General features: G+C 25.7%; 1 protein-coding gene across 1 annotated transcript; it reads right to left on the bottom strand.

The window, feature by feature from the left end:
* Positions 1–3092: 3092 nt before the first annotated feature.
* On the bottom strand, positions 3093–17344 carry LOC101235217 (transmembrane protein 18). The gene is made up of 6 exons (XM_065796487.1): positions 17259–17344; positions 16889–17030; positions 13039–13156; positions 12665–12719; positions 6453–6546; positions 3093–3394 (listed from the first exon to the last, which is right to left on the bottom strand). Exons 1-6 carry the CDS (start codon positions 17282–17284, stop codon positions 3254–3256), a joined length of 576 nt encoding a protein of 191 aa, XP_065652559.1. The 5' UTR covers positions 17285–17344; the 3' UTR covers positions 3093–3253.
* Between the last annotated feature and the right edge of the window lie 1986 nt (positions 17345–19330).

Below are 19330 nucleotides of genomic sequence, written 5' to 3'. Positions count from 1 at the left end.
CCTTTTTATTATATTTCTATCAATAAAAAGATTTGGAAGTTTAAGTGGAATATTTTTTTTTTTATGAACACGATGGAATAATGTGTATTTATTTTTAGTAATGTTTAAAGATAATTTATTGGCTTTAAACCATTGGGTTAGGTTATCAAGTTCTTTGATAACTGTTAAAAATAAAATATTAATGTCTTCATGAGAATAAAACAAATTCGTATCCTCGGCGAATAAAGTTGTGTTTAAAATATTAGAAAATTTATATAAGTCATTGACATAAATTAGAAACAAAAGGGGCCCTAGAACTGATCCCTGGGGAACACCGCATGTAATAATCTTATTATCCGTTTTACCACCATGGTAAGAAATATATTGCTTCCTATTAGACAAGTAACTTTTAAACCAAGCCAAGTTAGAATTTTTGATGCCATAGAACTCGAGTTTGGACAAAAGAATTAAATGATCGACAGTATCAAAGGCTTTACTTAGATCTATGAAAACACCTAAAGTATATTTTTTTTCATTGAAACCTTTAAATATATCGTGGACAAGATGTAAGATTGCGTGATCAGTAGAATGACCAGATTTAAAACCAAATTGTTTATTGTACAAAATATTATTTTGGATTAAGAAAGAATAGAGTCTATTATTCATAATTCGTTCAAGAACTTTAGAAATACATGTAAGAACAGACATCGGCCTATAATTAGTAACGTCACTAGGATCGCCTGATTTGAAAATAGGGACCACCCTAGCAATTTTTATTTTTTCTGGAAAAACTCCCTCTTTTAAAGATAAGTTGAAGATACACAAAAGCGGGATTGTAATCAGTTTTATTGAATTTATAATGATGTTACCACTTATATTGTCGACGCCTATACTTTTTTTGGGCTTAATCGAAGAGACTGCGCAAAGTAATTCTTCTTCAGTTAGATTATCATTAGGCATAATATTAGTTTTATTAGAGACTAAGTATGCATCAAAGTTGATCTTAGAGGATTCAATTTTTGATGCTAAAGACGGACCAATATTAATAAAAAATTTATTAAGTGCTTCAGCCACTAATTCTTTTTCTATAACATAGTTGTCTTTGAATTTAAGAATTTTCGGAAAATTATTTCTCTCTGGATTATTTTTACCAATAACTTCGTTAATTATGCGCCAAGTACCTTGAGGATCATTTGAATGCTTTTTTAGTTGATCTGAATAGTAGTTTTTTTTTGATCTTTTTATAATTGACTCAAAGAGTCGTTTGTAGTTTTTATAATTGCTTTCATTACGTAGGGTTTTTTTTTAAGAAATTTATTATATAATCTTTGTTTTATTTTAGAAGATTTAAGGATACCCTTAGTTATCCAAGGATTTGATAACGTTTTCGATTTAACTAATTTTGTAATTTCAGGAAATGCTTTGTTATAATATTTATAATATTCTGATATAAATATATCGTAGGCTTTATCAGCGTTTAGATTCAATAACAAGTCATCCCATTTAACACTTGATAAAAGGTCATGGAAATGGTTAACTGAAGAGTCGTTTATTATTCTTGTTTTTATTTTTTTGGCAGTCACTTTTATTATATTTTTGAACAACGATGAATATGGGAAAATGATCAGAAATATCTGTTTTAAATATTCCTGTTTTTATCTTTATATTTATGAAGTCATTGGTGATAATTTGATCTATCGAAGTTTCACTTTTGTTGGTTATGCGAGTAGGTTTGTTGATGACAGGAATGTAGCTATTTTCAAAAATGACGTTAAAAAATTGTTTAATGTTTTTATTTGAGTCATAATTCAAAATATTAAGGTTCAGGTCACCAACCATGTAAACAGTTTTTTTTTTAATATAATTATTTTTAATGACGTTTCTAATGTGGTCTTCAAACACTTTAATAGAACCTAAAGGTGGTCTGTACAAAGCATGGATTATTATATTTTTGGAGGTTTTATTAACGAGTTCAATGCACAATGACTCATAATCATTAGTGGTTGAACTTAAATCTGACTTAACTTTGTACAATAGTGAGTTTTTAATAAAAATACACAAACCCCCGCCGACCTTGCCCGAGGTCCTAATTTGGTGAATCACTTTATAATTTGGTAAATGGAAATTATAATTGTTCTCGATATTTTTATCATCATACCATGTCTCGCTGAGACAAATAATTTGAAAATTCATATTAACTTTATACAAAAATTGTTTTAATGAATCAAAATTTTTTTGTAGACTTCTTTTTGTATATGGCGTGTATGATAAAAAACAAACGAGGCAATTAATTTTTAACTCGGAAACATGTGAGGTGAGTAAAATCCGGTAATAAAAGCGAAACATGAAAGGCGAGTTCATATAATTCCTTTTTATTTTATGAAAACGCTTCTTTTAATTTCTTTTTAATTGTATGAAGAGCGAAATATGTTTAAAAAAAGGTGGCATAAAATATAAGATGGATGTAGTATAATGAGTTATATACGTTATATATAATGTATAAAATGGAAGTAATATAATGATAGATGGTTAATGATTTACGTAAATGATATATTAGAATAATTCATTATTTCCTTGTGGAAACCTTCATATTGCAACTAGCAATTGTAATGTTGTTACATGACAACTGAAGATTAAGACACATCCTATCAGAATCTTAAAATTATAAGTAAAACTATATTTATATGATCTATATACCCCGAGGCCCAATAGGACCTAATACTGCAGTATTTTTGTCCCACGGGATATTATGGTCTTTTTTCTAATTTTTATAGATGTCCAGTAGATCGAATAAACTGCAACCACGTGAGCCCACTTATTTAAATAAGGTTTTTTTTATCAAGCACTTTTGGGTATTATGTCTTATTTACATCCATTTTTCTCAGTCAAGTAACAGATATTTTGACCTGTTTAACTAAAAATAAAGTATACATGTAAACATTTAAAGAAATAAAGAAATGAGTGAACCAATTTAAAAAAAGTACTTTAAAATTGTAAGATCTATTAATAACTTGAAAAATTGTTTGTTTATACAAAGAAACCCGAATAAACGTTTCATTATAAGGTCACACGAATTAGTGTTTAATTAAATAGACACATAAATAAACGTTAAATAAAAACGCGTGCAAAATCGTTCAAATAGAAAAAAAATACATAAATATAGTTTGCTTTTTAAAGATTTAAATATTTTTGTATGTATTTGAATGAATCATCGATTTCGACGAAGAGTAAAAATATGTTACGAATCGATGTGAACAACATAGACGAACACAATCTATTTCTCTTTTTTAATCTCACTTTCCAATTCTTGCGCTCGATTGTCATCTTTTGTTGAACCTTGTTTTGTATTACTTGACAACAGTTTTTTTGATTTGATTACAACAAGCGCTTTAAACGAAAATTTCAACCAAATAACCTAATAAAAATAAATAAATATGATAGTAAATAAATATAAATAGTATACATCATTTTACTGTCAAAATTTTTTGTATTCTTCCAGGTGGAGAGTTAATTTCAACTTAGTACCAAATTTTTAATTATAATATTTGCCTTTATTTTAAAACAAGATTTTACTTCAAAATAGTGTAGTGATAAATAGTGGCTTTTTTGTGATACCGCTTAGCATCCTTTCACTCATATTCATCGCTAGCACACTTCACATCACCTTTATATTTGTACTTTATCGTTCTCCTTCATCCCAAGACTACACTCTTTTAGATGCAATTTCTGATCAAATTGACCATGCCCTCTTTTTACCTCTCTGTCAAAATTGTTGTTATTGGTGACTTTAAAGCTCATCACACTGAATGGCTCTAACGCCACTGAACCTGCTGGCACCAAAACCTATAACTGCGAGCACTAAGCCTATAACAAATTTCCCACATCTCATCTTGACTCAAATAACTTACTGTCACACAATCAATGCGGTTTTCGATCCTCTTGCTCTTCAGGTGACTTGCTAACTGCTGTGACTAAAAAATTTTTTTGTGCATTAGATAAAGGCGGAGAGGTGGAGGAGCAATTGCTCTTGAGATATAAAGGCTTTCGACAAAGTTTGGCATGTTGGTCACCTCCATAAGCTTGTTTCATATAATGTATTTGGGAAAGGTTATGAGATTGTCAAAACATTTCGAAGACCAACACTCTTCTTTATTTCCAATAACTTCTGGGGTACCTCAAGGCTTCATCTTTGGTCAAGTTTTATTTCTTATCTACATTAATGATCTTCCAGACAACCTTACATATAAAGTAGCTCTTTTTGCCAATTACTTTTCACTGTATGTCCCTGCATGCTCTAAAAACTTTTGTTAGTTTTTATTAGTTTTTTACTCTGCACTTCAACCTTTTGGTGCAGGGAAAAAAACCTACTCCAACTCTCTCCCATCTTCATGTTTTGCTGACTCATACAACCTTCAACTTTTCAAGTCTTCCGTCAACCGTTTCCTTGCTCTATAACTCTATTCTTTTTTTACTAATAACTTTTAACTTAATAGTGGTTGCTTGCAGCCTTGTTGGGAGTGAATTAGAATTAAAAAAAAAAAAATCTTGATAAAACCTGAAATTGTAAAAAAAAAAAAAAAAAAAAAAATAAATTTTGATAATTTTTAAATTTATTTCAGTATACTCAAGCATATCATCATGAATAGACTCATGATGATCTGCTTGAGTATACACATAGTCTATACGTAAACCATATGTCGAACTGTGAGCAAGCCTCATGTCGCACTGTGAATAGATTTCGTAACACATACTATGTGAATGCAGTAACATCAACACGTTGAAGGTATGTGTGTAATAAAGAGAATATTGCCGATGTAATAGAAAATATGGAAGATCCAAATTTATCGATTCGTCTGCCCATTCCCTGGAAATTTTTTCGCAAAGACTTACAATGATAAGCTGGTACAGGATTTGAAGCCACGAGACTATTATATGCAACGTTCTTTTTGCCGATTGTAACTGATCACTTGTTTTATTGCCAAATTGCGTTCAACAGTGGCTCGTTTTTGCCTTCACGGGTTTCTTAATAAGCAAAATTGCCGCATACGAAGTGAGATCAATTAACAAGAGACTCTAGATTATATTACATTCAGAAAAATGCACCGTTTAGCGCCGTTTACATGCAGGTGGCATCATCGGATCTAATTTTCTCAAAAATGAGTTCGGAGTTCGTGTTACGGTGAATGGATATCGTTTCCGCACTATGATCAATGATATTTTGTTTGAAAATATAGATATTGATCTGAACAATATGAGGTTTCAACAGGATGGCGCTACATGCCATTTGGCAATCGTAACCATCGACTTATTGAAATCAAAATTTGGCGATAAAACAATTCGGAGAAAGCAACTGACCTTCACGGTTGGCGATTTGACACCTCTTGATTATTTCCGGTGGGGCTACGTAAAGTCACTGGTTCATGCTAATAAACTAGCAGCAATTGACACCTCGGAGGCCAGCATTATTTGTTATTCGTGACATAAGGCCAGCAGTACTCGAATAGGTGAACTAAAATTGGACGTTCAATCGCTTTGTCGAGAACGGCCTCGATTCCCATTTGTCTGTGTTATTTTTTACAATTTGAAGTTCTATCGGGGTTAAAAAACACCCTTTATTAACTTAGACCTAATTATAAACTCTAGGTTTTGGTTAAATATATAAAGAATAACATATTTATAGCATTAAGCATTATAGCATCAACTAAATGCAAATGTTTTTTTATCAATAGTTTAATTTTGTTAAAATTTGATTCCAATTGAAAACGTATGACAAAGTCATATTGCATTATTTTTCATAAAATCGAACTAATTTGCGCAACGAATTGCTATAAAAATACATTATGAGAAATCATCAAACCATATACGAGTAAACTTACATACGTATGTACTTAATTAATACAAGGTTGTTTTTTTTTTTGATGACTTTAAAGAGATCTAAAAGTCTTAAAAGGAACACACCCACATGAGGATTAGCATTTGAGTTGATCCCTTATTTCCAACTTTACCAACAATGTTTGTAGGTAAGCTTTGTCGACAAGTTTTTTATAACTATTTTATTTTATATTTTACATAACTATTATAATAACTATAAAAATGTAACAAAATAATTAAATTAAGAGAAACTATTTTTATATAAAACTTTTTAATAAAATAATTTTATAGTTAACATTATAACACCATAATTACCATTAAGAAAAAAATACACACACACATATATATATGTATAAATTTAGTATGACTAAATAAGTCATACTAAATTAATTTTTTATCAACGAGGGACTTAAACTCATGCTCCATTAATAATATTAGAAAAACTTTATTTTTATTTAATAACCTTTTCTATTAAGAACAGTGCCTTTCCTGATAGATTTAAAATGGGAAATCCAATCCAGTTTTAATGACGATTGCCACACAGTTTGTGACTATCGCCTTATATTATAAGTTTAACATAAAAATGTAAATAAAGAACTTACAATAAGCAGTAGGCAATTGATTAGAAGTGGAAGAGAAAAAACTGTCGATATAAATAAACCACCAGAGTCAAAAAAATTTTCATGTGAAAATAATCTAAAATTTGAAGATAAAATTTATTTTTAATAATATAAAAATACAAAAACTACAATAGGGTGATTCTGAAAACAACTTTTTTTGAAAATGCCTGCTGGCACCCTTTGAATGTATTCTATATAACAATATAAAAGTGGATTTAAAAAATTTTTCAATTAAAAATATTTGTAGGGGTTGCTACGGACCATCGAACATTAAATCGGTTACTAATATTAAAAAAAAAAGTTTTTAAAAAGTATTTTTATGTTGGGTCTCAAATGAAGCAAAATTATATGAAAATTTCAAAAATATGAATCACTTTATAAAAAAACATCGATAAAAAAAATTATAACCAAAATTTTTTGCTAAACTCCCTATTTTTTGCTTTTAGTTAAAAAACGTCATTTTCTGTTCACTAAATTCTAAAATAATAATTTAATTATAAAATGATTCATATTTTTGAAATTTTTATACAATTTCGCTTCATTTGAGACCCAACATAACATTCTTTTGTAAAACTTTTTTTAAATAATATTATGGACCAATTTAATGTTTGAGGGTCAAAGGCAACCCCTAAAAATACTTTTTATAGACATTTCTCTAATTCGATTGCGCAACTGATTTCTCAGCTTCAAAAAGAGGCCAATAAGGACAAAATTGTAAACAAACTATATTCGTACTAAATAAAAATGTCTTATTTTAACTCTAGCATTATCAGACTAATATTGAAAAAAAGTGGAAGAGGGAAGTATTACTGTATATCATTGTATAGAAATTCATTTTATAATAACAATATCAAAAAAACTGATATCGGTCCGAACCAACAGAAAAAACTTGATGTTCACAAAGCTTGGTGTAACAAAAAATGTTAATATAGACGTAAAGAAGGTGCTAATAATTTTGAAATAATGAAACACACTAAAGTGCGGGAGTTTCACTTTAGGCCTTAGGAGATAAAAATTAGTTGCAGTAAAAAATCTTAAAAAAAGAAATGAAGTATTTTAAAAAAGATTTGTAGTAATTTATGAAAACTAAAAGAGCTTGCCTGAAGAATATAAAAGTTTAAAAATAATCAACGACCAATTGAAAAATAATATTTTTAGTTACAAAAAAGACGATAAATGTTTTAGCTCGTTGACTGGCATGAGATAAGAAATTTTTGGCATTTTATTTGAATATTTAAATCCTAGAAATGAACGTGAAAGTATGAAGTATTATCATCCTGAACATCATTCTAAAGAAAAGTTACCCAAAGAATTGTTTACATATCCTTCATATTTTACATATCTGGTTGTAGGTGAAACATGATTGACCAACTATTCTTGTTATTAACATGGCTTAGACTTTTGAAAAGAGAGCTATAGAAGAGTTGACATTCTGTAATGATAAAGATTTTTAATATCGGATTTGCTTAAGCTTTTTGGTATAACACGTAATGGAAGAAATCAACTATTACACAAAGAAGTTATAGAAAGTCAAACAATAGCAGCTTTACAAATTCATGTAGAATGTGCCATTTTTACTTTATAGATCCTCTTATAGAACTGTAAAAATACATGAAATGTACTATTTATTATTGAGATAAAATACATTTTTTATAAAAATACTCCAACTTATCTACAACGTCTAAAAAATCACATTTATCAAATTAATGTTTACAATAATAATTCCACTATAAGTAATTTCATAAACAAACATATCTATAAACAAATATTGATTCAGTCCAAATAAACTCATTGCTATTTGGACTTGTGCATAATAGCCAAATGAGTGAATCTTCTTAAGAAATAGTTTCCTGGCAAATTATATATATATATATACATTATTATTATATATATATATATATATATATATATATATATATATATATATATATATATATATATATATATATATATACATATATATACATATATATATGTATATATATATATATATATATATATTATATATATATATATATATATATATATATATATAATATATATAATATATATATATATACATATATATATATATATATATATATATTAGGGGTGTTCAAAAAACAACTTTTTTTGAAATTGTCTGCTGATACCCCCTAAATGTGTTCTATGTAATAAATTAATACTAAGTTTAAAAAATTTTTGAATAAAAAAATTTTTTAGAGGTTGCTCAAGACCCTTAAACATCAGACGGGTCCCTAATATTTTTAAAAAAAAAGTTCTTCAAAAGCATATCATGTTGGGTCTCAAAAGAAGTGAAATTTTATAAAAATTTCAAAAATAGTAAACAAAATTTATGGAAACACAAATTTAAAAAGTTTGTTTAAAAAAACTATGAAAATATGTACTTTTTTATTTTTAGTTAAAAAATGGTAGTTTTTAAGCCATAAAATTTAAAATAGTAATTTTTTTATAAAATGATTATTATTTTTAGAATTTTTATAAAATTTCACTTCTTTTGAGACCCAACATGATATGCTTTTGAAGAACTTTTTTTTTAAAAATATTAGGGACCCGTCTGATGTTTAAGGGTCTTGAGCAACCCCTAAAAAATTTTTTTATTCAAAAATTTTTTAAACTTAGTATTAATTTATTACATAGAACACATTTAGGGGGTATCAGCAGACAATTTCAAAAAAAGTTGTTTTTTGAACACCCCTAATATATATATATATATATATATATATATATATATATATATATATATATATACATATATATATACACACACACGCACATATATATATGTATATATATATATATATATATATATATATATATATATATATATATATATGTATATATATATATATTATATATATTATATATATATATATATATATATATATATATATATATATATATATATATATATATATATATATATATATATATATATATATATACATACATATATATATATATACATATATATATGTATATGTATATATATGTATATATATATATATATATATATATATATATATATATATATATATATATATAATAATGTATATATATATATATAATTTGCCAGGAAACTATTTCTTAAGAAGATTCACTCATTTGGCTATTATGCACAAGTCCAAATAGCAATGAGTTTATTTGGACTGAATCAATATTTGTTTATAGATATGTTTGTTTATGAAATTACTTATAGTGGAATTATTATTGTAAACATTAATTTGATAAATGTGATTTTTTAGACGTTGTAGATAAGTTGGAGTATTTTTATAAAAAATGTATTTTATCTCAATAATAAATAGTACATTTCATGTATTTTTACAGTTCTATAAGAGGATCTATAAAGTAAAAATGGCACATTCTACATGAATTTGTAAAGCTGCTATTGTTTGACTTTCTATAACTTCTTTGTGTAATAGTTGATTTCTTCCATTACGTGTTATACCAAAAAGCTTAAGCAAATCCGATATTAAAAATCTTTATCATTACAGAATGTCAACTCTTCTATAGCTCTCTTTTCAAAAGTCTAAGCCATGTTAATAACAAGAATAGTTGGTCAATCATGTTTCACCTACAACCAGATATGTAAAATATGAAGGATATGTAAACAATTCTTTGGGTAACTTTTCTTTAGAATGATGTTCAGGATGATAATACTTCATACTTTCACGTTCATTTCTAGGATTTAAATATTCAAATAAAATGCCAAAAATTTCTTATCTCATGCCAGTCAACGAGCTAAAACATTTATCGTCTTTTTTGTAACTAAAAATATTATTTTTCAATTGGTCGTTGATTATTTTTAAACTTTTATATTCTTCAGGCAAGCTCTTTTAGTTTTCATAAATTACTACAAATCTTTTTTAAAATACTTCATTTCTTTTTTTAAGATTTTTTACTGCAACTAATTTTTATCTCCTAAGGCCTAAAGTGAAACTCCCGCACTTTAGTGTGTTTCATTATTTCAAAATTATTAGCACCTTCTTTACGTCTATATTAACATTTTTTGTTACACCAAGCTTTGTGAACATCGAGTTTTTTCTGTTGGTTCGGACCGATATCAGTTTTTTTGATATTGTTATTATAAAATGAATTTCTATACAATGATATACAGTAATACTTCCCTCTTCCACTTTTTTTCAATATTAGTCTGATAATGCTAGAGTTAAAATAAGACATTTTTATTTAGTACGAATATAGTTTGTTTACAATTTTGTCCTTATTGGCCTCTTTTTGAAGCTGAGAAATCAGTTGCGCAATCGAATTAGAGAAATGTCTATTGAAAAAAGTTTTAGATCCAGTATTATATTGTTATATAAAACACATTCAAGGGGTGCCAGCAGACATTTTTGAAAAAAGTTTTTTATTAAGGTTTTTTTTTATATATTTATATTTTAAGGCATCAACTAAAAAAAGTTAAAATAATAATAACACTGACAACATTCTGAATCGCCCGTAACATCGCCCATCGCTGATAACATTCTGAATCGCCCATAGGTCTGAAAAATATTAATTTTAAGTTTCTGGGATGATTAAAAGATGAGAAATTTGACTTTTGCTTTTGAGGTATATTATGGTTTCTAAGTATGTTTAGCTGTATTGAACCCAACAACTTCTCTAAGAAAGCAAACAGAATTAATGTTTATTATAAGTTTAGGTCAATTATATTATAAGTTTATAAAAACTTATAATATAATTGGCCTTAACATTCAACTCTACTTTGGTTATTGATTTTGAAAGAATTTTTTAGTTTTTCCAAGATACTAAAAGCACATTTTGAAGGTGATCTTTCTTTCTCGCCACATTAATAATGCCTTGGATTACCTTTATGTTTCATTCCACTCCATTTTTGACCACTATAAAGTTTCTAAGTATTTTGATGAAATTCTAGAAATGAATGTCAGACCTGTCTTCCTCAAAAATATCTTTGAAAATCAAATAACTAAAATAAATCTATAATAAATTGTCATTAACTAGTTAAGCTAGTTCTGTGCTTTCAAAAATAAAAACAGATTTGTTTGATTTTAGAAACTTTTCTTTTGTTCACTAATTTCATTCAATTCCTAAAGCTAGCACTATTTAGTGAGGATTTAAATAGGTTGTTTAAATCATCATTAGCACTATTAAGTAAAGAGTTAGCAAATAGGTTGTTTGATCATTTATCATACATCAAAAGTGTTTTTCAGGAAGCAAGGCACATAACAGATGGCAACAGAAGTGATATTTTCTTGTTTAGTCATGTTATTGATTTCTTGGGTCATGTAAAAGGCATTGTATTGCATCTGCAAGAAATCTTGCCTCGTGACATGAACCTACTTGGTGGAATCTGAAATCTGGAATATCCTCTCCTAGAAAGAATGCAGTAAGTTCACAAACTGTTTTATATCCATTACTTGGAAGTAACTTGAGTTTGTCAACTTTGAATCAAAAATCCAAAGATTCTTTGGCAATATCATCAAGAATAGGACCAACCTCAAAGTTTTGACTCATCCAATCAAATTTAGTCATAGTTTCTCTTTTATTAACCTCCTCACAGATATTTAGTCGTTTTTTCAGTTTGACATAGATCTGCATACTTGAAGAAGTGCCACTTTAGTTTTCTTGCCCATTAGTGCTGCCATATAATGACAAACATGCATTTCATATATATGTCTTTGGCACATACTCCACAGGATAGGAACCTTCAAAATATCTGACAAAATTTGTATAGCAACATCATCTTTACCTGTGTTGCTGTTTGTTTATCAGAACAAATGCTGATCACCTGATCTTTACAATCATATTACTCCGATAAATTGTAAACAAGCTCTCCCTGACCCTTTGAAGACAGGCTTTAAACTACACCTAACAGGTAGTCTTTCTTTGTATCATCATCTGGTGACAATATACTAATGGGAATTCTTTCACAGGTTTTTATAACATTTAGACATCAAAAAGAAAATATAGAAGACAAGTAACATGAATTTGTCAAAAAATAAAAATTGATACAAAATACAAGTTAAAGTACAAAATTGATACAAAAAAAGTTAAAGCTTACTTGAAAAGTAACAAAGGAAAGAGGAGGGACTGAAAATCTAGACATTTTGTTCTCAATAAAAACATAAAAATTTTGAGTTGGCAATATACCTGCAATTTATTTGCAACTGCATTACACACAGGTTGCATGGAAAACAAAAAACACTTTTGCTTACTTCCAATGTTGAGCAGCTATTTCATTAATTTTTTCTGAAAGTGAAACCAAAACCACTACAAAAATTCAAAATTAAAATTAAATTTTCATAAAATAAAATCTCAAAATTAAATTTTTATAAATTGAAACCTCAAAATTTAATTAAATTTGTATTTGTTTTAACTGTTTTGTAATTTTGTGTTTTAAAACTATTTATAAATAAAATTTACTGTTTATATAAAATTATTAATATTATATAAGTATATTAATATTATTATAAGTATAGTATATTTTATATTATTTTTTATTTAAGTATAATAATATAATAATAATATAAACATTTATATAAATCTATTGTTTATGCAAATGGGATTAGAGTGATAATAAATAACTTACAAAAAAAAAAAAACAGTGCATACTGGATTTTATAGTAATTTTGAGTTGAAATGATTAGCAGGAAAGAAGCAATATGAAAGAGCATTAAACAAACCATCCATATAGTGTTGTATGGTAACTAAAAATAAGAACATTGGCACAAACACTATTAAAATATCATGTCATTAAAAAATATGTTAACAATAAAAAATGTGCATATCAGGTAACTAAAATTAGAGGAAACTGGGGTAAAACAGGCTTGTACTAAAGCTTTTATTGTATCTGAACCATATTGCCCCAAGCATGGAGCAAAATGGGTATTTGTGTGTATATTTTTAAAGTTCAGTAAAAATTAAAAAGTTAACACTCTATGGTGTTTTTTTTTTTTTGTCATCAGATTGTCAATATTGATTCTTTTATTTTCATGTAATTTTGTATTGATTTTTATAATTTTTGTTACTCTAGAAGGGCTTTTTCCTTGTTTTACTGTTTTACCCAAGTTTTACCTTGTTTTACTCAAGTTTTACCCTGTTTTACCCAAGTTTTACCCTATTTTACCCAAGTTTTCCCTACTTGAAGAGCAAAAATAAAGATGTTGAAAAATTATTAAATTTATTAAAATTATTAAAAATTATTAAATTTATTAAAATTATTAAAAATTATTAAATTTATTAAAATTATTAAAAATTATTAAATTTATTAAAAGTATTAAAAATTATTAAATTTATTAAAATTATTAAAAATTATTAAATTTATTAAAATTATTAAAAATTATTAAATGTTTCTGTAGTATTTTTGAACCATAATATGATACAGAAAAAATTAAAATTTTGTTGTAAAAAAAAGTAACATAGTGGAAAATTAGAATTAAATATATTTTATTCTACATTTAACTTATATAGCGCTAGCAACATCAAAACTGCTATGTGACTTACATTACAAAAACAAAGAAAACTACATTAGATAAATATGTTATCTTGATATACATTTAACTTATGTTAAATGTATAGTGAGAGAGGTTAATCTGCAACACTCATATTTCTGCACCAAAGAACACTGGTGATCTGGTAATTTATAGTAAAAGTTCATTGCGTGTTTTTTTTTCAATAAACCTATGTACAACCATCAAATAAATTCAATAAACCTATGTACGACTATCAGGTGCTCTATAACACCTGATGGACTATAGTTTAAGGACCCGCAAATATTCGTTACAATTTGGATTACAAAGTTTACTGAAAGGCGAAGTTGACTTTGGTTTCAACTTTAGTGCCAAATTTGAAATGGAAATTCAGCTTTCAATTAAATTTGGTAACAATTGCAAAATTTCATTACACTTTCAGTTAAGTTTAAATAATAAAATATATTACATTTTTTATGTATATGAACCTGCTTCTCCAACCACCTTGTAAGTCCTTTAACCTTATAAGTAAGAGAGAGTTTGAGACTTTGAGATATAAAAAAAAAAAAAATCTCCTGGACTAAAGTGTCCCGTCAGCCTTAGGAAAATGAATTTAGTAAAGAAAAAAACAAACATTAAAAACGTGTTATTATTTAAAGCAAACTCCTTAAAACAAAGCTTGACAGATATAAAATTTCCAAAACATTTGAATTGAATATGATCTAGACTTTGCATCTGTTGCGAAAATTGATTCACCCTTAGTTTTAGAGAGAGCACCTATTAATACTCTATATTCTGATGAGATTGAATTCTAATTCTACTAAACTTTGGTTACTCTAATGCAGTCTTAGTTCCAAACTAAAATCCTAAAACTCTTTCGAGATTCAAGCAGAACTGGAAAAATATCTTTTATCTTTATTGGTAGCAAGAGAAACTGATATTTTAAAGTGTTGGAAAAGCATAGCAATACAATATCCAAATCTGGCAATGATTGTTAGGAAAATGTATCCTATTCCAGGCTCATTAGCTTTTTTAGGAAGAGTCTTTTCTACAGCTGGGCAAGTTGTCAATCAGACCCGAACCAATCTTACAACAACAATGTAAAAAAGCTTGTCTACATTACACTGAACTATCTTTAAGTGCAAAAACAATTGCAATTAAAGGATAAATTTTAGGGCTATAACTCGTAATAGTTCTACAATTTGTTAAAAATGTACTTGTATTCTGTAAATATTATTAAATGCACGTTAACTTGGCTAATGTATAAAAAGTTAGTTTAAATTTGATATAAAAGTCCAAATTATTCTTTCAATTAAATAAGTTTTTAAAATTTTTTAAAATCCGAATTTGTCTTTCAGTTAATTTTGGGGTATACATATGGCCTAAATTTGCCTTCCAGTTAAATTTGATGTACACATATTGTCTAAATTTGTCTATTATATAAATTCCGTTCTTGAAAACTTGACTTCACCAGTCCTTACAATAGTTTAATTAAAAATAAAGTGTTTTATTATTATTTATGTTTTAGGTTTTCAGCTCTCAAAAATTTGGCTTAGTTTACTCTACTTAGTTTACTTTTTACTTAGTAAAACTAAAAGTTTAAATTGTTTAATAAAATTTTAAACAATTTATCAAAATATATCTAATAATTATTCAAAATTTTTTTGAAGTTTAGATGAAAACGCCAGCATCTTATAAACAATAAAAGTATTAAAAAAAAGGTAAAACTTTTAGGTAAACCTGACCTAAAATTAAATGTTTTATTTTTATATTTTTAGTATAGCATAAAATATCATTAATTTATATGAAGGACATTTACTACAGAAAACAAATGTTTTTTTTAAATTAACAAAAAACAAAACACTTAATACATAAAAACTGCCAGCAAAAGTTTTAAAAGTGCCAACAAATTTAATCATTTCAAAGATAAATTAAGGCAAATTAATTTTAATTAAATAAAGGCAAAGAATTATTTGAATAAAAGTTTTCACTGCTTTACAAGATGAAAAAAAAAAGAAGCTATTATTGTTACATGAACGAAAAGTGTAATTAAACTTGCAGTGTAAAAACTCAAAGAGTTTTAACCCTGAAACAACAATAGAATAGTAACAGTCAATGAGGTAGTCAATGGTGGTAGAGCATTAACTTCATAAGCTTTGAATAAACTATGTCATAATAAGTATTTTAAATATCACAATGATTAAATCTATTCAGCTACAATTAAATTTACCATTATTAATTATGCTCAAATTTTGTAAATTGAAAGAAAGAAATAAAGAAGCTGCAAAAAAACCTTTTTTTTGTTTGTTCTTTGAATTCGATTTTTGTTTTACAACATACATCACTTTCAGATCATAAACCAATTACTTTATATCTTATTATGTTATCCAATTTAAATCTTTACTAAGGTTAAAAAAATCTTTTATATACTGTTTTAGTAAATTAATATAACAAAACACTACAAATGGATAAAAATTATAGCTTAACATGGTATGAAACAGGTTATCCAAAAAATTAAGTTAAAAATAAGAAGCTAAAAACTGCTTATATGCCTCACAATTAGAAATGAGAACCTAAAAATTGTCACACTATTACGAGAACTAGAAAGCTGAACGAAGAAGAGTCTGAGAACTGAAAGAGTATTGATAATCTAGAGCTTTATTAGGCTGATAATAAATTGAAATGATGAAAAAGATAATAAATTGAAATGATGTCAGAGATAATAAATTGAAATGATGACAGAGATATGAGATATGAGAGGGATGTAAATATAAAATCATGTATTTTAAATAATAAGTTATGATAATTAAATTATTTAAAAAAAAAACCATAATTAGTAAACAATAAAATAAAAGAAAACCAAACTTATAATCCAATAAAGGTTCATAATGGCTGCTAACATAGATTAGAATAAAAATCTCATTTTTTTAACAAAAAAATAGTTTAATGCATTAATAAAAAATTTCTTACTGCTCTGATGAAATCCCAGTAAGTGTGAACTTGCATAACAAAATCAGGCATTTCATGCTGTAAATTTGGTGCTGAAGTTTTTTCTGTAATAAACTGTTTTGAAATTTCTGAATGCAAATCCTTCAAACTGTTCAAAAAGTTGCTTAAAAAAAAATTTATCAAGAATAAAATCATTCTTTCATTCTTTTACATCTTTGTAATATTCAAAGACATTGGCAACATTCAATAATTCTTTTTGTAACATTCAGTCACTTATTTTTGCAAAATTTAGTCATTCATGTTTGCAACATTTAGTCACTCATCTTTACAACATTCAATCTCATACTGATCAAACTGTTTCTCATAAAGTAAAAAACGTGAAGAACTCTACCTGAATAAGCCTTCATTTGAAGCCATTGCATATCACTTTTTTTAGTATAAACTTAAATATATCAAACAAATAAACTTAAATATATCAACTTAAATACATCAAACAAATAATTTTATATAAAATAAAAAAAAATTCAAAAGACTGCTAATTAAAGTATTTAAGTATTTAGTTTGCTTGTCAACCTTAGCCAATGTATGATGAACATAGTCATGCGTTTCACAAATAATATAAAATGAACACTTAAAGAAATAACTTCAAATTGAGTAGAAATAAACTTATAAGTATACTTTTCAACATAAATATATATATAGGTGAAAACAATATTTATTAAATTTCAATTACGAAAAATTTTGACAGAACAATTGATACTTACTTATATTTACTATAAACTTAATTATATCATAGATGATTTTTTTATACATGATCTGAATCATAAAAAGATTATGAGATTTAAAATGATTGAAAAAAAGTTTAATAGAAAAAACTTTTTACTGCAATCACAATTTTTTGTTGTTACAGAACACTGGGGTAATTAGGGGTGAAAAAATTTTTACTGGAATAACTTTTTAAACGACATAGGGTGTCAAAATAATAAATAATGAAAACCTTTTGATGTTTTCAAAAGGTACAACTAAGAGTTTTCTAACAGTAAAGTAAGAAAAAAGTTCATAATGATATTAAAGTAACAAAAATCAAAAAAATTCTTCATGGTGAACATGAACCTCTAGAAATCCAAAAATATTTATTATAACTTCTTCAATAATATGTTTACAACATATTTATGGAAAACACAAAAGTTAAAAAATACATTTACATTTTATAATCATATAATAAAAATATTATAAAAGTTTTAAAAAAATTGTCTAACTCAAATTGAAAGTAATTAAAGTAATATATATATATATATATATATATATATATATATATATATATATATATATATATATATATATGTATATGTATATGTATATGTATATGTATATGTATATGTATATGTATATGTATATATATATGTATGTTTGTATGTGTGTGTGTATATATATATATATATATATATATATATATATATATATATATATATATATATATATATATATATATATATTTTAATAAAAAATATTTTTACAGGTGCCACAAGACTCAAATATACATCAAAAAGGTCCCTAATATTACAAAAAAAAAGTTTTTTAAAATTATGTCATGTTGGGCCTAAAATGAAACGAAATTATGTTAAAATTTCAAAAATAATCACTATTTTATAAAAAACAAGGTAAAAAAACTATAATTAAAAAAATCTTGTTAAATTCCTTTTTTTATCAAGTTAAAAAATGTTATTTTTTATTTACTAAAATCTAAAAATAATACTTTATTTATAAAATGATTTATATTTTTGAAATTTTTATATAATTTCGCATCATTTGAGACCCAACATGACATACTTTTGAAAAACTTTTTTTTTAATAATATTAGGGACCTGTTTAATGTATAAGGGTCTTGTGGCACCTGCAAAAAAAATTTTTATTCAAAAATTTTTTAAATCCAGTATTATTTTATTATATAAAACATATTAAGGGGGTATCAGCTGACATTTTCAAAAATAGTTGTTTTTAGCACCACCCTAATATATATACATATATATATATATAATTTAATAAAAATTAATCACTTAATTCAACAATGTAATAATCAATATAGTCAAATAAAATGTTCATTAAATTCATTTAAGTTAAAATAACCAATAAAAACAGAATAAATTAAAACACAAATTAAAATTAAAAACATCAAAATTTTTTGATTAAATTAAACTAGTAGATAACAACTGAATTTAAAGTCAAATAAAAAATGTTTTAATTATAAAAATAATTGAAATCATTTAGTTAATAGATAAATAGATTTTAAGCTTGAACTTTTATTTTATTTGAAAAAAATAAAATAAAACCATTTGTAAAAATGTTTTCCTGTTTTCTATTTTCTCAAAAAAAAGTATTCAAGATTTAATTATAATAGTACGTTTTAAAAGTTTGAAATTTTTTTTTTTTATTGAAATAATAATATATTATTTTGAACAATAT

Source organism: Hydra vulgaris, chromosome 04, assembly GCF_038396675.1.
Source record: "Hydra vulgaris chromosome 04, alternate assembly HydraT2T_AEP".
NCBI lineage: Eukaryota > Metazoa > Cnidaria > Hydrozoa > Anthoathecata > Hydridae > Hydra > Hydra vulgaris.
This window is presented reverse-complemented; position numbering and strand designations above follow the sequence as displayed.

Bases quoted from the DNA above. Each gene is read 5' to 3' on its own strand.
- LOC101235217 (XM_065796487.1), bottom strand. From the start codon at position 17,284: ATGGCTTCAAATGAAGGCTTATTCAG. The intron at 13,157-16,888 runs GTAAGAAATTTT...TCTTATTTTTAG, and splicing joins ACTGGGATTTCATCAGAGCA to TTACCATACAACACTATATG. The intron at 6,547-12,664 runs GTAAGCAAAAGT...TTCAAATTTTAG, and splicing joins ATAGCTGCTCAACATTGGAA to ATTATTTTCACATGAAAATT.